This window comes from Mustelus asterias, chromosome 15, assembly GCF_964213995.1.
Source record: "Mustelus asterias chromosome 15, sMusAst1.hap1.1, whole genome shotgun sequence".
In the NCBI taxonomy this organism is placed as follows: domain Eukaryota; kingdom Metazoa; phylum Chordata; class Chondrichthyes; order Carcharhiniformes; family Triakidae; genus Mustelus; species Mustelus asterias.
Window position 1 is genome coordinate 97,105,020 of NC_135815.1, and position 22,549 is coordinate 97,127,568.

General features: G+C 48.8%; 1 protein-coding gene across 2 annotated transcripts in view; it reads left to right on the forward strand.

Moving 5' to 3' along the window:
• The window catches only part of LOC144504661 (BTB/POZ domain-containing protein 3), a 61,880-nt gene extending 39,468 nt beyond the window's left edge, over positions 1 to 22,412 (forward strand). For both annotated transcript variants that reach the window (XM_078230356.1, XM_078230355.1), the window contains 3 exons: positions 3,764 to 3,854; positions 10,998 to 11,116; positions 16,699 to 22,412. In XM_078230356.1, the coding sequence (XP_078086482.1) occupies positions 3,764 to 3,854; positions 10,998 to 11,116; positions 16,699 to 17,731 (1,243 nt within the window). In that variant the 3' untranslated portion in view covers positions 17,732 to 22,412. The remainder of the gene's footprint in view (positions 1 to 3,763; positions 3,855 to 10,997; positions 11,117 to 16,698) is intronic.
• Positions 22,413 to 22,549: the final 137 nt, after the last annotated feature.

The window sequence follows — 22,549 nt, forward strand, 5'->3', positions numbered from 1 at the left end:
GGGGGAGGGGAGGGAAGTGAGGGGGAGGGGGAGTGAGGGGGAGGTAGGGGAAGTGAGGGGAGTGGGGGGGAGGGGGAGTGAGGGGGAGGTAGGAGGAGTAGGGGGAGGGGAGGGAAGTGAGGGGGAGGGGAGTGAGGGAGTTGTGGGGGATGAGGGGGAGGGGCTGTGAGGGGGAGGAGAGTGAGGGAGTTGTGGGGATGAGGGGGAATGAGGGTGGGAAAGGGAGGGACGGGGAAGGGGGAGGACGGGGAGTGAGGGAGAGGGAGAATGAGGGAGAGGGGAGGGAGGGGGAGGGGAGGAAGGGGGTGGGGAGGGAGGGGGAGTGAGGTTGAGGGGGAGAGGGTTGAGGGGAGTGAGGAGTTTGTGGGGAGTGAGGGAGAGGGGGAATGAGGGAGAGGGGGAGGGAGGGAGAGGGGGAGGGAGGGGGAGTGAGATTGAAGGGAGGTTTGAGGGGGAGGGTGAGTGAGGGGGAGGGGAGTGAGGGGTTTGCGGGGGTGAGGGGGGGCTGCTGAGAATGGAATCATTAGCAGCCTTTGTCACGGACACGCAGCGAGGGAGCTGTTTTTTAACAGCAAATAGTTAAAAGTGAATGTATCGCTGCTGCTTTTGTGAATGTGTGAAATCTCCTAAATGGCATTAAGATCGAGCAGCTGAAGGCAGAGATTGTGGAAAATGTGCAGGGATGAATCACCAGAAACTGCTTTAATTCAGTGTCAAAAATAAATGTGTCTTGCTTTTAAATTACAATCACCGCGATAAAAGTGAAACACCAGGCGATGGGGAAAGCAGGAAGCGTTTTGATCGGATAGATATCAAACACGCCCTGGCAAGTGGGTTAACAACCAGAGATCAGAGTTTTTAAAATCATTGGTAAAGATTTGAAGAATCAGAGAGTTGTTACGAAGCAGAAGCAGGCCATTCAGCCCATCGTGTCAGTGCCGGCTGTCCGAATGAGCAACTCACCTAGTGCCATTCCCCAGCCTCCATCCTGTAACCCTGCACATTCTTCCTCCTCAGATCACAGGCTAATTCCCGACCGAATGCTTCAAGTGAACCCGCCTCCGCCACACTCTCAGGCAGTGCATCCCACTGGGGGGAGGAGAGTGAGCTCTTTGTTTACGTTCAGAGCGCTGTCAGCATCTGCAATGCTCCATCCTCAGCTGATTCCATTAATCATTTACAAAGGGCTTCTTCAGGATGAGAACCTCATAGAATCCTACAGTGCAGAAGTAGGCCATTCGGCCCATCGAGTCTGCACCGACCACAATCCCACCCAGGCCCTATCCACGCAACCCCATGTATTTACCCTGCTAATCCCCCTGACACTAAGGTGCAATTTAGCATGGCCTATCCACCTAACCTGCACATCTTTGGACATGAAGGGGAAATTTGGCATGGCCTATCCACCTAACCTGCACATCTTTGGATACTAAGGGGCAATTTACCATGGCCAATCCACCCAACCTGCACATCTTTGGATACTAAAGGCCAATTTAGCATGGCCAATCCACCTAACCTGCACATCTTTGGACACTAAAGGCCAATCTAACATGGCCAAAGCACCTAACCCGCACATCTTTGGACACTAAGGGGCAATTTACCATGGCCAATCCACCTAACCTGCATATCTTTGGACACTAAGGGGCAACTTAGCATGACCAATGCACCTAACCTGCACATCTTTGGGTACTAAAGGCCAATTTAGCATGGCCAATCCACCTAACCTGCACATCTTTGGCTCATAAGGGGCAATTTAACATGGCCAATCCACCCAACCTGCACATCTTTGGATACTAAAGGCCAATTTAGCATGGCCAATCCACCTAACCTGCACACCTTTGGATACTAAAGGCCAATTTAGCATGGCCAATCCACCCAACCTGCACATCTTTGGATACTAAAGACCAATTTAACATGGTCAATGCACCTAACCTGCACATCTTTGGACACTAAGGCGCAATTTAACATGACCAATGCACCTAACCTGCACATCTTTGGCTAGTAAGGGACAATTTAACATGGCCAATCCACCCAACCTGCACATCTTTGGATACTAAAGGCCAATTTAGCATGGCCAATCCACCCAACCTGCACATCTTTGGATACTAAAGGCCAATTTAGCATGGCCAATCCACCTAACCTGCACATCTTTGGCTCATAAGGGGCAATTTAACATGGCCAATCCACCTAACCTGCACATCTTTGGGCACCAAGGGGCAATTTAGCATGGCCAATCCACCTAACCCACACATCTTTGGAGTGTGGGCGGAAACTGGAGCACCCGGAGGAAACCCACGCAGACACGGGGAGGACATGCAGACTCCACGCAGACAGACAGTGACCCAAGGCTGGAATTGTACCCTAACCCCTGGCACTGTGAGGCAGCATTGCTAACCACTGTGCCACCGTGCCACCCATAACCTATAGGGTTACGGGCAAAACAAAGCAGGGGTTAGACGCAACTGTACTTCCAAAGGGCCAATACAGGCGCAATAGGTCAAATCCACCCCCACCCCCGCCAAACCCCTTTATGATTTGCAGTAATATTAACAAAACCTCATTATTAACATCAGGAGCGGGAGTTCCTGCTAAACAACCTCCTGGAGAGAGGATTGGGAGCACTATTAGTGGTCGTGAGTCAATGGTGGCTGCAGGGCAGGGTTCATCAGGCAATTTAGATTGAATAAGATTAACTGTTGGCATGGAGAATTTTAGCAAGAAGGAAAGATTGGAATTATCTTTTTTGGAATGGCTGAGGGGGAGATTTAACTGGCGTGGAAAAATATTATGAGGGGCGTGGATAGAGTGTGTAGGAAGGAACTGTTTCCCTTAGCAGGGAGGTCAGTAACCCACAGCAGAGATTGAAAAGTAATTGAGAGAGGAATTAGAGAGGAGTTCAGAAGAAATTATTGCCCAGAGAATGGTGGGGGTCTGGAATGCCCTGTTTTAAAGAGGCAGAAATCCGTTTTAAGTTTAGTTGTTAGGCTAAAGGGACGATCCTTTAAAACAGAGATGAGGAGGAATTTCTTCAGCCAGAGAGTGGTGAATCTGTGGAGCTCTTTGCCGCAGAAGGCTGTGGAGGCCAGGTCATTGAGTGTCTTTAAGACAGAGATTGGTAGGTTCTTGATTAATAAAGGGATCAGGGGTTACGGGAGAAGGCAGGAGAATGGGGATGAGAAAAATATCAGCCATGATTGAATGGCAGAGCAGAATCGATGGACTGAGTGGTCTAACTCTGCTCCTATGTCTTATGGTCACAAGTAGGCTTACACTGTTGTGTTTCAAATCACTTGGCTATCCATTAGGTTCATAGATCACAGCACTTCAAGAGCAGTAGGGTGAGATAAGGCAGGATCGCTCATTTTACGGCTGGTGGAGCCAAGATGGGCTGAACGGCCTCCTCCTGTGCTGTAACTTTACAATATTAATAAGGGGCGGCACGGTAGCACAGTGGTTAGCACTGCTGCCTCACAGCGCCAGGGTCCTGGGTTCGATTCCTGGCTTGGGTCACCGTCTGTGCGGAGTTTGCACATTCTCCCCATGTCTGTGTGGGTTTCCTCCGGGTGCTCCGGTTTGCTCCCACAGTCTGAAAGGCATGCTGGTTAGGTGCTAAATTCTCCCTCAGTGTACCCGAGCAGGCGCCGGAGTGTGGCGACTAGGGGATTTTCACAATAACTTCATTGCAGTGTTAATGTAAGCCTACACTAATGAGTAAACTTTAAATCACTTTTTCTGATCGAGTATGATGCTTCCTCTCCCCTAGAAATGCCGTGATGTTTAACAACGATTTGATGGCTGATGTTCACTTTGTGGTGGGACCACAAGGCGGGACCCAGCGACTGCCCGGACACAAGGTAAGCAGCGGTGGCATAGGCAGCCAATTGATTATTCAACAAACGTGAAGAGTGCATCAATAACTTGCACTCTCACAGAAGCAATTTCGTGCTTTGCCCAGCTATCAATCAGTTATCCATTATACTATAGATGTGCTTTATAAAAATCATTGCTTTCATTTTGCAGCTAATCAGAAAGGCTAATAGAATGCTGACCTCGCTATCATAGTGATATGAATCTTAGAATCCCCACGCTGTAGAAGGAGACCATTCGGCCCATCGAGTCTGCACAGTGGCACAGTGGTTAGCAGTGCCGCTTCATAGCGCCAGGGACCCAGGTTCGATTCCCGGTCTTGGGTCACTGTCTGTGTGGAGTTTGCACATTCTCCCTGTGTCTGCGTGGGTTTCCTCCGGGTGCTCCGGTTTCCTCCCACAGTCCAAAGACGTGGGAGGAAACCAAAGAAGGGTTGACTGGCCATGCTAAATTGCCCCTTAATGTCCCGGGATGTGTAGGTTAGAGGGATTAGCAGGGTAAATATGTGGGATGACGGGAATAGGGTCTGGGTGGGATTGTTGTCGATGCAAACCTGATGGACCGAATGGCCTCCTTCTGCACTGTAGGGTTTCTTTGATTCTATGATTCCGGCCTCGGGTCACTGTCATTCTATGACAACAATCCCACCCAGGCCCTATACCCGCTTAGTTACCCTGCTAATCAAATCCTGGAAAACTAAGGGTTAATTTAGCATGGCCAATCAACCTAACCCGCCCATCGGCTTTTGGGCGAGTATGGCGTAGATATAGCAGAAAGATGCGTGGATACTAAGAGTTAAATTACAAGGAGATGGATGGCACAGTGGTTCGCACTGCTGCGTCACAGCGCCAGGGACCCAGGTTCAATGCCAGCCTCGGGTGACTGTGCGGAGTCTGCACGTTCTCCCCGTGTCTGCGTGGGTTTCCTCCGAGTGTTCCGGTTTCCTCCCACACTCCAAAGATGTACGGGTTAGGTGGATTGGCCATGATAAATTGCCCCTTAGTGTCAGGGGGATTAGCTAGGGTAAACACGTGGGGTTACGGGGTAGGTCCTGGGTGGGGATTGTTGTCGGTGCAGGCTCAATGGGCCAAATGGCCTCCTTCTGCACTGTAGGATTCTATGATTCCACAATCTGGGATTGTATCCTCTGGAATTTAGAAAAGTAAGGAGCGATTCAATCAAAGTTTTCAAAACATTAGAGGGAACAGATAGGGTGAATTAGGAGAAACTAGTTCATTGAGTTGGGTAATTAGGGTGAGGGCATTGAGTCAAAGAATTAGATCCAAAAACCTCTCTGGAGTGAGATTGAGAAGTATTAACACACAAAAACTGGTCGAAGTTTGGAAACCTCTTCCATGCAAGTCCCTTTCTTGGCTGGTAAGGATGGATCATCAGTACTTTAATTGTTAACAATGCTTTAGATTTTTATTGCTATCGATGATATCACTTAACAGCCATGAAGAGATATTGTTAATTTTAAATCTAACTGAAGGATAATGGGCAAAAAGTGGGTAAATTAGATTGGGTCACAGATCAGCCATGATCTCATAGAGTGGCAGAAGAATGGGCTAAATGGCCTCATAGAATCCCTACAGTGCAGAAGGAGGCCATTCGGCCCATCAAGTTTGCACCAACAACAATCCCACCCTGACCCTATCCCCATGCATTTACCCTAGCTAGTCCCCCTGACACTTAAGGGGCAATTGAGCATGGCCAATCCACCTAACCCACACATCTTTGGAGTGTGAGAGGAAACAGGAGGAAACCCAATGCAGATACGGGGAGAACGTGCAAACTCCACACAGACAGTGACCCGAGGCCGGAATTGAACCCGGGTCCCTGACGCTGTGAGGCAGCAGTGCTAACCACTGTGCCACCGTGCCGCCCACGATACCCTAGCTACTCCGCCTGACACTAAGGGGCAATTTAGCACGGCCAATCAACCTAACCTGTACATCTTTCGGACTGTGTGAGGAAACCGGAGCACCCGGAGGAAACCCAACACAGACACGGGGAGAGCGTGTAAACTCCACACGGACAGTGACCCGAGGCTGGAGTTGAACCCGGATCCCTGATGCTGTGAGGCAGCAGTGCTAACCACTGTGCCACTGTGCTGCCCTCCTTATCTCTGCAACTTCCAACCAGCCCTCCGTGCTCTCCCCCACCTCTTGTTCCGATCAGACTTGGTGGTGCAAAATGTCATGTCGAGGATTTTGGAAAAGGATATTGAAAACAACTGAGAACTGATGGTGTAGCAATGTCTTTCTCAGCAGGGGAAATGCTATTAGAAGTTTGCACATGCCACTTAAGGTGGCACGATAGTGTTCCTGGTTAAAAGGCCAAGATTTGAGAAGCATAGAGTGCGGGGTGAACATGCGCTCACTGTAAAGGTCAGCATTTATTTTAAGGCTGGGCCGGGAACGTTTGGTGCTGACCTTTTTCACAATAAATGCCCTGATGTTCCATCTTGCCCGCTAACATTGCAATAAAGACTGGAACCTTTGTCTCTGACATGAGCTCAGTCAGGATGTATGAGCTCAGTATCCCACACGTCCCCTCATGTCTCCGTGGAGTGTCGCACGAGGTATTTGATGTTATCCCACACCACAATGTCTTTCCCATTTAAAGGTGACATTGTCAAAATAAATGGGCCCATTTTCTCCAACTGCAGAAGTCAGCTTGTTATCAGAAATGCCAACATTCTCTCCCTCCCATTTGAGAGGTTTGTTTGTGCCACAAGAGGTTTAATTGCAGCGAAAATTGATCATTCCTTTTATTTGCTGGGAATGGTGGAGAGAGAATTATCCATTCAATCATTTTAATGGCATGTAGATGCTTAATCTACCCACTGATCTATCTCTCCTATTAATACCATCCGTTTCACACCCCTGTAGCAATTACAGCATAAACAGGATCCCCTTTTTCCTCCAGAATCTGGGTTTTTTAATTCATTCGTGGGACAGGGGCGTCGCCGGCTGGGCCAGTATTTTTGCCCATCCCGACTTGCCCTTGAGAAGGTGGTGGTGAGCTGCCTTCTTGAATCGCTGCAGTCCACGGGCTGTGGGTTGAGACTTTGTCGCGATTGATACAACTGAGTGGCTTGCGAGGCCGTTTCAGAGGGCAGTGGAGAGTTAACCACGCTGCTGTGGCTCTGGGGTTACATAGAATCATAGAATGCCTACAGTGCAGAAGGAGGCCATTTGGCCCATCGAGCCCGCACCGACAAGTATCCCACCCAGCCCCTATCCCCGTAACCTCGCGTATTTATCCTGCTAATCCCCCTAGCCTACACATCTTGGGACACTGAGGGGCAATTTAACATGGCCAATTAACCTAACCCGCACATCTTTGGACACTAAGGGGCAATTTAGCATGGCCAATCCACCTAACCCACACACTTTGGAGTGTGGGAGGAAACCAGAGCACCCGGAGGAAATTCACGCAGACAATCACCCGAGGCTGGAATTGAACCTAGGTTCCTGACACTGTGAGGCAGCAGTGCTAACCACCGTGCTGCCAGACCGGTTCAGGACATGTAGGCCAGACCGGGTAAGAACAGCAGATTTCTTCCCTAAAGAACATTATTGAACCAGATGGTTTTTCCGACAATGGTTTCATGGTCATCAGTGGATTAGAAACCATAGAAACCATAGAAAATTACAGCTCAGAAACAGGCCTTTTGGCCCTTCTTGTCTGTGCCGAACCATTTTATGCCTAGTCCCACTGACCTGCACTTGGACCATATCCCTCTTAATTCTGTATTTTTAAATTGAATTCAAATTCCACCATTAACATGGCGGGATTTGAACCCGGGTCCCCAGGATATGAGCTGAGTTTCTGGAGTAATAGTCTAGCGATACCACTAGGCTATCCTCAACATGGTCTGTAGCTTCGGATCAATGTTGAATTGTTGTACATTTTCGGGAATAGTGCTGTAGGCTGATTTGTCTTTACACCTCAGAGAACCTCACACAACAGCATTCCTGCTGAAACCCAGGGTACAGGTAGGGGAGACGATGGCTTAGTGGTATTATTGGACCATTAATCCAGAAGCTCAGCTCATGCTCCGGGGACCCGGGTTCAAAACCCACCTCGGCAGGTGGTGAAATTCGAATTCAATAAAAGAAATTCTGGATTTAAGAATCTACTGATGATCATGAAACCATTGTGGATTGTCGGGAAAACCCATCTGGTTCACTAATGTCCTTTAGGGAAGGAAATCTGCCGTCCTTACCCGGTCTGGCCTACATGTGGCTCCAGAGCCGCAGCAATGTGGTTGACTCTCAACTGCCCTCGGGCAACTAGGGATGGGCAATAAATGCTGGCCAGCCAGTGACGCCCATGTCCCACGAATGAATTTTTAAAAATTGCTGGTTTTTTTCAGGTAACATGAGCAATGTCCTTTCCGAATTAGTGAGCGATTGCTTGTGTGGTAATGAAATTCCTTAGATCGATCAGGCGGCACGGTGGCACAGTGGTTAGCGCTGCTGCTTCACAGCTCCAGGGACCCAGGTTCAATTCCCGGCTTGGGTCACTGTCTGTGTGGAGTTTGCACATTCTCCCCGTGTCTGCGAGTGTTTCCTCCGGGTGCTCCGGTTTCCTCCCACACTCCAAAGATGTGCGGGTTAGGTTGATTGGCCATGCTAAAATTGCCCCTTAGTGTCCAGGGATGCGTAGATTAGAGGGATTAGCGGGTAAAATATGTAGGGATATGGGGGTAGGGCCTGGGTGGGATTGTGGTCAGTGCAGACTCGATGGGCCGAATGGCCTCTTTCTGCACTGTAGGGATTCTATGATTCTATGAAGGGTAAAACAACGGTACATGGATATCAATGCAGGTAAATATGGATCCCTCCACTTTGGGCAAACAAGAGTCAAATAGAGCGGCCTCTAACTGTTGAAAAGATAGAAACAGTGGAGGTCCAAAGAGACTGAGGGCCCCAGGTACACAGATCAGTAAAATTAAAAAGTATATTTATTAGTGTCACAAGTCGGCTTACATTAACACTGCAATGAAGTTACAATGAAAATTCCCTAGTCGCCAACCTCCGGTGCCTGTTCGGGTACACTGAGGGAGAATTTAGCATGGCCAGTGCACCCTAACCAGCACATCTCTCGGACTGTGGGAGCAGTAAGAGGTCTCACAACACCAGGGTTAAAGTCCAACAGGTTTACTTGGAATCACAAGCTTTCGGAGCGCTGCTCCTTCCTCAGGTGTGTCCTCAGGTGTTGGGCTTTAACCTGGTGTTGTGAGACTTCTCGTTGTGCCCACTCCATTCCAACGCTGGCATCTCCACATCATGGATACCATGGACTGTGGGAGGAAACTGGAGCACCCGGAGGAATCCCACGCAGACATGGGGAGAATGTGCAGACTCCACACAGACAGTGACCCAAGCCGGGATTTGAACCCGGGTCCCTGGCACCGTGAGGCAGCAGTGCTAACCACTGTGCCACCGTATTACAATCAATTGAAATAATCAAAAAACGGCGAATGGAAAGCTGGCCTTTACACCTGGATAAGTAGAACACAAAAGAGTTGAGGTAATCCTTCAGATATGCAAAGCCCTGGTTAGACCTCACTTCTGGATGTGTGGGAAACTCCCAAGACAGGTTGTAAAGACACTGAGACCAGGATGCTTTCAGTAGAGACTGTTCATTACAGAGCTTACTCTAACTCAATTTTACCACAGAAAGTAGTTGAGGCCAAAACATTGTGTAATTTCAAGAAATTAGATATTGCTCTTGGAGCTAAAGGGACCAAGGGATTTGGGGGGAAAGGGGAATCAGGATATTGAATTCGATGATCAGGCATGATCATAATGAATGGCGGAGGAGGCTCGAAGGGCCGAATGGCCTCCTCCTTCTAATTTCTATGTTTTTAAATCTCCCTCAGTGCAGACTAACTCTATATGTACATATCTGAGTATCATTAACTAATCAATACTCAACATCTGTGAACCATTTACCTTAAACTGCGAGGTATCTGACATCTACTAGGTAGCTATTGTTGATGTAGACTCGATGGGCCAAAGAGCCTTTACTGCACTGTATCTCTCCATCAACAGAACCCAGTAGGTACTAATACTGGGCACCACACTTTAGGAAGAATGCATTGGTCTGGGAAGGAGTACAAAGTAGATTTACCAGTTGGTACCTGGGCTCCAAAGGTTAAATATTGGGATGAAATTGCACATACTAGAATTGTGTTCCCAAGAATTTAGACAGTTACGGGTAGAATCAGAGAATAGAATCAGAGAATCCCTACAATGCAGAAGGAGGCCATTTGGCCCATCGGGCCTGCATGGACAGCAAACTTACCCAGGCCCTATCCCCATAACCCCACATATTTACCCTGCTAATCTCCCTGACACTAAGAGTCAATTTAGCATGGCCAATCAACCTAACCCGGATATCTTTGGACTGTGGGAGGAAACTGGAAATTTGATGAACGATATCAAGTTGTTAAGGATGGTTGGTAGAGAGCAGGTCTCTCCACTGGTTGGGAAGTCTAGAAATAGGAGGCATAGTCTAGAAAATAGAACCAGACCTTTCAGGAATGAAATTGGGAAACACTTCTACACAGAGATGTTTGTAACTTCTTCCAAAACATCAATTGATGTTTTTCAATTTGAGGATGACAAAGTGTTGCTGTCCAAAGGTATTAGGAGGCAGCACAGTGGTTAGCGCTGCTGCCTCACAGCACCAGGGACCCGGGTTTGATCCCTGGCTTGGGTCATTGTCTGTGTGGAGTCTGCACGTTCTCCCCGTGTCTGCGTGGGTTTCCTCCGGGTGTTCAGGCTTGCTCCCACACTCCAAAGATGTGCGGGTTAGGTGGGTTGGCCACGCTGAATTGCCCCTTCTGTGTCAGGGGGTTTAGTGGGGTTACGGGGATAGGGCCTGGGTGGGATTGTTGTTGGTGCAGGTTTACTGGGCCAAATGGCCTCCTTCTGCACTGTGGGGATTCTATGACTTGCGGGGGAAAGGTCGGAATATGAAGATGAATCTTGGATCGACCATGATCTCATTGAATGAGGGACATACCTGACGAGCTAAATGGCCTCCTGCTGTTCTTGCTGGTGTTCTTTTAACTGTATCTGCTCTTCATTCCTCCACCTCCCCCACCGTAGTACGTTTTGGCCGTTGGGAGCTCAGTATTTCATGCAATGTTTTATGGGGAACTGGCGGAAGATAATGACGAAATTCGAATCCCTGATGTTGAACCCGGTGCTTTTCTTGCCATGCTGAAGTAAGTATTGTACCCAATTTCATTAATTATGTGAAACCACCTGCAACCGTACAGGTTGTAGTCTTTAGAAGATATGATATAATGTGTGTGTTGTTGGTAATCAAAGTGTAGCTTCCATTGTCGTGATGTGACCAGATACTGGCAAGTACATAAGAACATAAGAACATAAGAAATAGGAGCAGGAGTAGGCCATCTAGCCCCCTCGCCCACTCACTCAGCCTGTCCAAATCTCTCTGCAGACCTTCTACGCCCTCCACACGATTCACTTTTCCACTTGTCTTTGTGTCGTCTGCAAACTTTGTTACCCTACACTCAGTCCCCTCCTCCCGATCGTCGATATAAATGGTAAATAGTTGAGGCCCCAGTACCGATCCCTGCGGCACGGTACCTTACCTTACTAAAATGTCCAAGGAAGGTAGGCTGTGATTTACAGGGTATACCCCTTATGAGATAAAATAAGGGATATTTAAATGATGACAATGGTGGGCGGGGCAGGGGGATGGGTTTGATTTAGAGTCATAGAGGTTTACAGCATGGAAACAGGCTCTTCGGCCCAACTCGTCCATGCCGCCCTTTTTTTTAAAACCCCGAAACTAGTCCCAATTGCCCGCATTTGGCCCATATCCCTCTAGACCCATCTTACCCATGTAACTGTCTAAATGCATTTTAAAAGACAAAATTGTACCCGCCTCTACTACTACCTCTGGCAGCTTGTTCCAGACACTCACCACCCTTTGTGTGAAATAATTGCCCCTCTGGACCTTTTTGTATCTCTCCCCTCTCACCTTAAACCTATGCCCTCTAGTTTTAGACTCCCCTACCTTTGGGAAAAGATATTGACTATCTAGCTGATCTGTGCCCCTCATTATTTTATAGACCTCTATAAGATCACCCCTCAGCCTTCTACGCTCCAGAGAAAAAAGTCCCAGTCTATCCTGCCTCTCCTTATAACGCAAACCACCAAGTCCTGGTAGCATCCTAGTAAATCTCTTCTGCACTCTCTAGTTTAATAATATCTTTTCTATAATAGGGTGACCAGAACTGTACACAGTACACATTTGATTTATTATTGTCGCATGTATTGGGTGGTATACAGTGAAAAGTATTGTTTTTTGCGCACCATACGGGCAAAACATACCGTTCATAGAGTACATAGAGAAAAGGAAAAGGATAGGGTGCAGAATAAAGTAAAAAGTAAAGTACAGCTTATTTATTAGTGTCACAAGTAAGGCTTACATCAACACTGCAATGAAGTTACTGTGAAATTCCCCTAGTCGCCACACTCCGGCGCCTGTTCTGCACCTAGCCTGCATGTCTTTAAGATTGTGGGAGGAAGCCAGAGCACCCAGAGGAAACCCACGCAGACATGGGGAGAACATGCAGACTCCACACAGACAATGGCCCAAGCCGGGAACCAAACCCAGGTCCCTGGCGCTGTGAGGCAGCAGTGCCAACCACTGTGCCATGCCGGCCACAGTAAGGAATAAATTTGGGGAGGTGATAGCCTAGTGGTATTATCGCTAGACAATTAATCCAGAAACTCAGCTAATGTTCTGGGGACTCGGGTTCGAATCCCGCCGCAGCAGGAGATGGAATTTGAATTCAATAAAAAATATCTGGAATTAAGAATCTACTGATGACCATGAAACCGTTGTCGGAAAAAACCCATCTGGTTCACTAATGTCCTTTAGGGAAGGAAATCTGCCATTCTTACCTGGTCTGGCCTACACATGACTCCAGAGCCACAGCAATGTGGTTGACTCTCAACTGCACTCGGGCAACTAGGGATGGGCAATAAATGCTGGCCAGCCAGCGACACCCATGTCCCACGGATGAATTAAAAAAAAGAATATCATGTTGCAGCTCCAGGTAGGGTGAAGGTCAGAGTGGGGAGGGAGTCGCTTCAGCGTGAGAGTGGGTGGGAAAGGGGGTGTCTCGACTCAATAGTGGTGGGAGAAAGTTAAAATCAACTAGAGCCCCCAGTTTATTGTTGAGTCACAACATTACTGTCTCTCTGCTGGCTGCTCACTCACTTGTAGTCCCGTTCAAATCACTCATCTTCACCCTGGAGACTCCCAGAAACCGTTTCCCACAGGCTGTCCCAGCAGCACTGGGTAAAAGATGTCCCTGAAGCCACAAACGGTCAAAATTAGGGGAAGCCGCTTAAAATATGGGACACTGTGCGGCTCGGTGGCACAGCACCAGGGACCCAGGTTCGATTCCTGGCTTGGGTGACCGTCTGTGTGGAGTCTACACGTTCTCCCCGTGGGTTTCCTCCGGGTGCTCCGGTTTCCTCCCATAGTCTGAAAGACGTGCGGGTTGGGTGGATTGGCCATGCTAAATTGCCCCTAAATTGTCAGGGGGGCTAGCTAGGGTAAAGGCATGGGGTTATGGGGATAGGACCTGGGTGGGATTGTGGTCGGTGCAGACTCGATGGTTCAAGTGGCCGCCTTCTGCACTGTTGGGATTCTATGAAATAAACTGTCCCTCAGGCGCCGGAGTGCGACGACTGGGGGATTTTCACAGTAACTTCATTGCAGTGTTAATGTAAGCCTTACTTTACATTTTAGTTGGTCATCCCGGTGAGATACGCTGTCAGCATTTGTTTGGATGTAAAATGATTTTATTTGGCTGTGCCTGATAAGATATTAAAATAATGAGTAAGTTGGCATTGGACTTGCTGCCGTTCTATCCTTGCTGAGTATTGGTGGCTGAGAACCAATTATTCGCAACACAATCTCCCAACAAGAATGTCACATTGCGTATATTTCTGGACACCTCAATAGCAAATTGCATTTATATAGCACCTTTACCAAGGTGGAACCGCACCTCATGGTGGCTGGCGAGGGCGGCGCCTGCCTGAATTTGACAAAGGGCCACATAAAGCAACTGGTCGCTGGGCAAAAGCTTTGTCAAACAGGCAGGTTTTTAAGGAATGTTGTGAAGGAAGGCAGAGAGGTTTCGAGAAAGAATTCCAGAATTTAGCACCTATTCAGGTGTAGACATCATATCATGGTAACACATTAGAATCATAGGATCCTTACAGTGCAGAAGAGGCCATTCGGCCCCATCAAGTCTACACCGACTCTCTGACAGAGTATCTTAACCCACGCCCTCTCCCCTGCCCTATCCCCGTAACCCCACACATTTACCATGGCTTGGCTAATCCTGCCAGGTGGCACAGTGGTCTCCCCGCGTCTGCGTGGGTTTTCCTCCGGGTGCTCCGGTTTCCTCACACTCCAAAAGACATGCGGGTTAGGTTGATTGGCCATGGTAAATTGCCCCTTAGTGTCAGGGGGTTCAGCAGGGTAAATACGTAGGGTTATGGGAATAGGGCTGGATTGTGATAGTTGTCAGTGCAGGCTCGATGGGCTGAATGGCCTCCTTCTGCACTGTAGGGATTCTGTGACTCTGTGGAACCCAGAATATTGTTTTTTTGTAATTATATTGCATTCACCATTTCTGAGAGTGTGTGTATTTTGTATGTGTGTGTGTTTTGTATGTGTGTGTTTTGTATGTGTGTGTTTTGTGTGTGTGTGTTTGTGTGTGTGTGTGCGCGCGCGCGTGTGTGACTCGAACTGTTGTTCCCCAATCCACACATACATTCAGCTTTGAGCCTGCTGCAAATACAGGCTCCGCGACCTTGACGACGCTGAATCTTACAGCACACGTTTCCACTCTCGTAAAACCCTCCACATTTGTTCTATTCTGAGGAAGGTTAGCGTCTTCGAGAAGCATTGCTGCATCTCGAGCGTTTTGCAAATATCATTCTCAGTGGGAATGAAATGAGAATAAGAGGTGACCATATTGAAACGTGTGAGATGCTGAGGGGACTTGACAGGGTGGATGCTGAGAGAGTGTGCCTGCCTGTGGGACAGACCAGGAGACATTCTATAAAAATAAGAGGTTTCCTGTTTCAGACAGAGGTGCGAATTTTCTTTCTCGATGTTCGTCAGTGTGTACAATTCTCTTCCACAGAGAGTAGTGGAGACTGGGTCATTGACTATATTCAGGGCTGGGTTCGATACATATTTGGCCTACAAGGGAGTCCAGGGTATTGGGTAGTGGGCAGGAAAGTGGAGCTAAAGCCACTGTCAGATCAACCACGATCTTATCAAATGGCGGAGCAGACTTGAGGGGCCGAATGGCCTACCCCTCGTATGTAGGCTGGAAAATCAGTGGCACACAAAGTCAGGTCTATCCCGGGATAGAAGGGCAAATGGAGTCGAGATTCAGATCAACCATGATCCAGTTGGATGACGAAACAGGGTAGAGGGGCTGAATGGCCTTCTCATACACCCAACGTTCTTAACAAGTGAAGGCATTAATCCCCAGACAAATCCATCCCTGCCCTTTCCAAGGTATTGGTTTATTTAAATTGGGATAATTATCCCGTTATAAATAGCATGTAACAAAATGAGAATCTATTGATGACCATGAAACCATTGTCGATTGTCAGAAAAACCCATCTGGTTCACTAATGTCCTTTAGGGAAGGAAATCTGCCGTCCTTACCCGGTCTGGCCCACATGTGACTCCAGAGCCACAGCAATGTGGTTGACTCTCAACTGCCCTCCAAAGGCAACTAGGGATGGGCAATAAATGCTGGCCCAGCCAGCGACGTCCATGTCCCACGAATGAATAAAAAAAAATCAAACAGGTCAGCATTACGGCAGGAACAACACGCAGCAAGGATAAACCTCACTAATGGGAGAGATTCTTCCAGAAAGAGCAAAGTCACACTTGGACAGGTTGGACTTGGTTTTATAAAGACAGGTGTTGATCCCAGAAAGCAGATCCATATACAAAGGGAACAAAGAGCAGTACAGCACAGGAACAGGCCATTCGGCCCTCCAAGCCTGCGCCAATCATGATGTCTGCCTAAACTAAAACCGTAGGCACTTACGGAGTCCGTATTCTTCCATTCCCATCCTATTCACGTATTCGTCAAGATGCCCCTTAAATGCCGCTATCATACCCGCTCCCACCCCCTCCCCGGGCAGCGCGTTCCAGACATTCACCACCCTCTGTGTAAAAAACTTGCCTCACACACCTCCTCTAAACTTTTCCCCATGCACCTTAAACCCACGTCCCCTAGCACTTGACTTTTCTACCCTAGCAAAGCGCACCTGACTAGCCACTCTGTCCATGCTACTGATAACCTTGTAAACCTCTATCAGGTAGCCCCTCAACCTCCGTCGTTCCAGTGAGAACAAACCAAGTTTATCCAACCTCTCCTCGTAGCTAATGCCCTCCAGACCAGGCAACATCCTGATAAATCTTTTCTGTATCCTCTCCAAAGCATCCACATCCTTCTGGTAGTGTGGTGACCAGAATTGTACACTATATTCCAAATGAGGCCTAACTAAGGTTCTGTACAGCTGCAGCATGACCTGCCAATTCTTATACTCAGTGCCTCGAAACTGGCTTCTAACACGATCTTGCTGCAGAGAGGGTCACCTGGAGAAATGTCTTGGGGAACAGTTTTAGCTCAGTCACTGGTGGTGTACCATAAGGTTCTGAGCAGCTGCAGCTTGTAGAGAACCTTGATCATTTTGACTCAGTTCCTGCTTCTCTTTACAGGTACATCTACTGTGACGAGATAGACCTGGCTGCGGATACAGTCTTAGCCACCCTCTACGCTGCGAAGAAATACATCGTCCCTCATCTAGCCCGGGCTTGCGTCAACTTCCTGGAGACCAGCCTGAGCGCCAAGAATGCCTGCGTGTTGCTGTCCCAGAGCTGCCTCTTTGAGGAGCCGGACCTGACCCAGCGGTGCTGGGAAGTGATCGATGCCCAGGCTGAGCTGGCCCTGAGGTCCGAGGGCTTCTGTGACATCGACTACCAGACGCTGCAGAGCATCCTGAATCGGGAGACCCTGAACGCCAAGGAAATCATCCTGTTTGAGGCGGTGCTGAACTGGGCCGAGGTGGAATGCCAGAGGCGGGACCTGTCCGTCAACATTGAGAACAAGCGCAAGGTCCTGGGCAAGGCGCTCTACCTCATCCGCATCCCGGCCATGACGCTGGACGACTTTGCCAATGGCGCCGCGCAGTCCGGCGTCCTGACTCTCAACGAGACCAACGACATCTTCCTGTGGTACACGGCGGCCAAGAAGCCGGACCTGGAGTTTGTGTGCAAGCCTCGGAAAGGCCTGGCGCCGCAGCGCTGCCACCGCTTCCAGTCGTGCGCCTACCGCAGCAACCAGTGGCGCTACCGCGGCCGCTGCGACAGCATCCAGTTCGCCGTGGACAAGCGGGTCTTCATCGCCGGGTTCGGCCTCTACGGCTCCAGCTGCGGCTCGGCCGAGTACAGCGCCACGCTGGAGCTGAAGCGCCAGGGCGTCGTGCTGGGCCAGAACTTCAGCAAGTTTTTCTCGGACGGCTCCAGCCACACCTTCCCCGTGTGGTTCGAGCATCCGGTGCAGATTGAGCCGGACACCTTCTACACGGCCAGCGTGGTGCTGGATGGCAATGAGCTGAGCTACTTTGGGCAGGAGGGAATGACTGAGGTACAGTGCGGGAAGGTCACCTTTCAGTTCCAGTGCTCCTCAGACAGCACCAACGGCACGGGGGTACAAGGAGGGCAACTCCCAGAGCTAATATTCTACGCCTGAATAACAGTAATGCTCTGGAAACCCTCCCTCCACCGTCTGTCCTTCATTCTGTCCGGCGCAACTGGCACACTTTTCAAAAAGCAACACAACCGAACCCTTCATTAGAAACTAACTCTTCCACATTCTCAAGGATCTCCAGCCGAAGGCAGCTCCCACACTGGCTGCCAGCTCCTTTCTACCAGAGGTCTAACTTCCTCTGCTGCGTAAGATTCAGTTTGCAGGCTGTTTAATACAGTTACTAATCCCGGCACGTTGATTAACTTCCCTGCCAAAGGAAATTAAACCCTTTTCATAAGGGGGTTGACTGGGTCACGAATCACTCGGCTGTCAGTCAGGATTGCTGGTCGGAATCTTACCGCCTTTCACACCGGTGGGATTTTCCCCATCCCGCCACACTGAACAGAGATTTGGCTGGCCGCCAAATTCTCCGACCTCGCTGCAGCGGGAGCGTGGCGGGGAACGGGCGCTGAGATCGCGCCCACTGTGTTTATTCTATCCCCCTCGCTTTATGATCGGGCCCCCCCCCCCACCCTTCAGCACCTATGAACCAGGGCAGTGAGCACAAGCCCATAAATTCCTCCACATTCCCCTGTTTGCACACGACAGGTTAACAAAGAACAAAGAACAGCACAGGAACAGGCCCTTCGGCCCTCCAAGCCTGCGCCGAACGCGATGTCTGCCTAAACTAAAACCGTACGCACTTACGGAGTCCGTATCCTCCCATTCCCATCCTATTCATGTGTTAGTCTCGATGCCCCTTAAATGCCGCTATCGTACCTGCTCCCACCACCTCCCCGGGCAGCGCGTTCCAGACACTCACCACCCTCTGTGTAAAAAACTTACCTCGCACATCTCCTCTAAACTTTTCCCCACGCACCTTAAACCTATGTCCCCTAGCACTTGACTTTTCTACCCTAGGAAAGAGCATCTGACTATCCACTCTGTCCATGCCCCTCATAATCTTGTAAACCTTTATCAGGTCGCCCCTCAACCTCTGTCATGCCAGCGAGAACAAACCGAGTTTATCCAACCTCTCCTCATAGCTAATACCCTCCATACCAGGCAACACCCTGGTAAACGTCTTCTGTATCCTCTCCAAAGCATCCACATCCTTCTGGTAGTGTGGTGACCAGAATTGTACACAATATTCCAAATGAGCCTAACTAAGGTTCTGTACAGCTGCAGCATGACCCGTCAATTTTTATACTCAATGCCTCAAAACTGGCTTCTAACACGATCTTGCTGCAGAGAGGGTCACCTGGAGAAATGTCTTGGGGAACAATTTTAGCTCAGTCACTGGTGGTGTACCGTAACGCAGACAGAAGCAAGTCAGACTAAGTTTAGAATGTGCATCAGTGCATGCATACACCGGGAAGGATGCCTCTGGCTATATGAGTGAACGGGTACAAGAACTAAGACCTAGTCAATGAGAGGGGCAGAATTCTGCTCTTTCTTGCTGCCTCGCCGTGGTCCAGTCAGTCACACTCCTGTCTCTGCGTCAGAAGGTGGTGGAGTTGAAGCCTCACCCCAGAGAATTGATGCACAATATCATAGCTGAATCTCTGGAGTGTTGAGGGAAGGGGAAGGGTACTACCCTGTCAGAGGTAACGGCTGGGATTCTCCAACCCCGCCCGTGGCTGGGATTCTCCAGTCCCGCTGCAGACAATGGAGTTTCAGGTGAGCGTCAAATTCTCCGTTCGGTAGAGAAGGGTCATTTCCATATCGCTGTTTGTGGGAGCTTGCTGTGTACAAATTAATCTGCGCTTCTTACATCACCGCAGTGACTGCATTGCAAAAGTACTCGATTGGCTGTAAAATGCATTGGGCCTAAACGTAGACAAACCCTGGTTGGACCACACCTGGTGCATTCTGTGGGCAGTTCATCATCTTCAGGAGGTGTGCGGGTTAGTGGATTGGCCATGCTAAATTGCCACTTAGTGTCAGGGAGCCTAGCTGGGGTAAACACATGGGGTTAGGGGGATAGGGCCTGGGTGGGATTGTGATCGGTGAAGACTCGATGGGCCGAATGGCCTCCTTCTGCTCTGTAGGGATTCTATGCTTCGATGACATACTTGTCTTGGAGGAAGTTGGAGTGTAGAATTGCTGGAATGATACGTGGATCTAAAGGGTTAAATTACGAGAAGAGGTTAGAAACGAGGATTTATAATCCCTGAAATTTGGACGGTCGAGAAGGGATTTGAGCAACGCTTTCACGATAATAAGAGGAATTGATACAAAAATAGAGAGAAAAGAATTTCCGCTGGTCGGGGGAGTGTCGGACTAAGAGACAGAGTTTAGAAATGAGAACCAGCCTTTTCAGGAGGGAAATAAAGAAACACTTCTTCACACACCGAGCTCTCCAACTCTCCTTTTCAAATGACAATTGATGCCCGATCAATTGTTAATTTCAAATCTGAGAGAGATTTTCATTCACCAAAGGTTTTAAGGGATTTGGTGCAAAGGTGTCACAGGTCAATGGCGGAGCAGGCTCGAGGGGCTGAATGGCCTCCTCCCATTTCAATGTCTGGAAGATTCAAGGGCTGCAAAAGGAGCGATAGAAACGCACAATGGGGAGGTGATGACCTAGTGGTATTATCACGAGATTATTCATACAGAAACTCAGCTAATGTTCTGGGGACCCGGGTTCGAATCCCGCCACAGCAGGTGGTGGAATTGGAATTCAATAAATATCTGGAATTAAGAATCTACTGATGACCATGAAACCATTGTCAATTGTCGGAAAAACCCATCTGGTTCACCGATGTCCATTGGGGAAGGAAATCTGCCGTCCTTACCCGGTCTGGCCTACATGTGACTCCAGAGCCACAGCAATGTGGTTGACTCTCAACTGCCCTCTGAAATGGCCAAGGGAGACACTCAGGTGTTTCAATCGCAAAAAGGCATCACCTTCTCAAGGGCAAGTAGGGATGGGCGATACGAGCCAGCCCGTGTCCCACAAATGAATTAAAAAATACTTTTAGTTGACTCCCAAAAAGAAATTCAGATTCTCTTCTGTCGGACATCAGGAATAGGCACATCAGGCTTGCTTTGTTTTAACATAGAACATAGAAATACATAGAAACCCTACAGTGCAGAAGGAGGCCATTCGGCCCATCGAGTCTGCACCGACCACAATCCCACCCAGGCCCTACCCCCACATATTTACCTGCTAATCCCTCTAACCTACGCATCTCAGGACTCTAAGGGACAATTTTTAACCTGGCCAATCAACCTAACATGTTTCCTCGATGCCATTTCCTGGGAGAAGCCTCTCTTTTTCCCGTGATCTTGAATTGAGGCGCTGTGTATTTAAAGATTAAGTTTAAAAGTTTATTTATTAGTGTCGCAAGTAGGCTTACACTAACACTGCAATGAAGTTATTGTGAAAATCTCCTAGTCTGACGCCTGTTCGGGTAACACTGAGGGAGAATTTAGCATGGCCAGCACAGTCTTTCGCACTGTGGGAGGAAACCACACAGACACAGGGAGAATGTGCAGACTCCGTACAGACAGTGACCCGAGCCAGGAATCGAACCCAGGTCCCTGGAGCTGTGAGGCAGCAGTGTTAACCACTGTGCCACCGTGCCGCCCAGTTGTGAGCGAGCAGAGCATGTCCTCTTTCTCTGCATTGTTTTTGTCCACCCCTGCGCCTGCCAAAGTAAAACAAACAAGGAAACAATACGGCACCATCTACCTCTGGGTTGGCAGGTTACCTTGGTCAGAATGGAGGTGACACCTTGACGTATTATTTTTTTCTTTTTAAGTGTTGCTAAGAGCAAACTGAAAATCAGTTTCCATGGAGCATGTTTTGAGTGACAGTAAACGCATTTTCTTTCCAGTAGCGCTCAGCTAATCAGAATTCACTAGCAGTAGGTTATTAAATAGTGTGGGAGGGTTGGAAGACAGCAGTAACGAGTAGGGGGCTGATGGACTGTGGAAGACCTTAATCATCTTCCAATCGAGTCCTACTCACAAAGCAAACGAACCTTGTAAATAGGAGTTGGTTTGGCCACCAGCTTCTACATCCCGATAATTGAGAGTTCTCGAGGTTTCTGATTTTCTCTCTCCTTTTTTGTCATTTTCCACCCACTTGTAGCGGGTCTCTGTTTGCATGGCAACCTAACAGCGGCAGATGGGGAAAGGATAGGAAAAGTCTCATCGATTCAACTGTTTCTCAAGAGCGAGAAGGCAAGCGAGTTAACTCATGCCAGTTTTACCTGCGTGTGAGCGGCCCCTTTAAGTGGTGTAACCCTGCCCAGTTTTGGCAAGGTGTGTGGTACCCAGCCCAGATGGTAGAGAAATCTTGCTAAGTTAAGGGGTGACCTAATTGAGGCACTGAAGATTATTCATCCTCCTCTGAGTGCCATAGTGGTAGAGACCAGTGGTTCCCAGTCTTTTATATGTCAGGGCATATTGCTGTCTTGAAGAAGGCGTTTGGCAAACTTGCCTTCATCAGTCAGAGCATTGGGTACAGGAGTTGGGACGTTATGTTACAACTGGACAAGACATTGGTGTGGCCACATTTGGGATACTGTGTACAATTCTGGTCGCCCCACTATAGGTAGGATGTTATTAAACTGGAAAGGGTGCATGAAAGATTTACAAAGATGTTGGGGAGACTGGAAGGTTTGAATTATCAGAGGCTGGGACATTTTTCCCTGGAGCGTAGGAGGATGAGGGGTGGGTGACCTTATAGAGGTTTATAAAATCATGAGAGGCATAGATTAGGTGAATAGCCAAGGTTTTTTCCCCAGGGTAGGGGAGACTAAAACTAGAGGGCGTAGGTTTAAGCTGAGAGGGAAAAGATTTAAAAGGGAC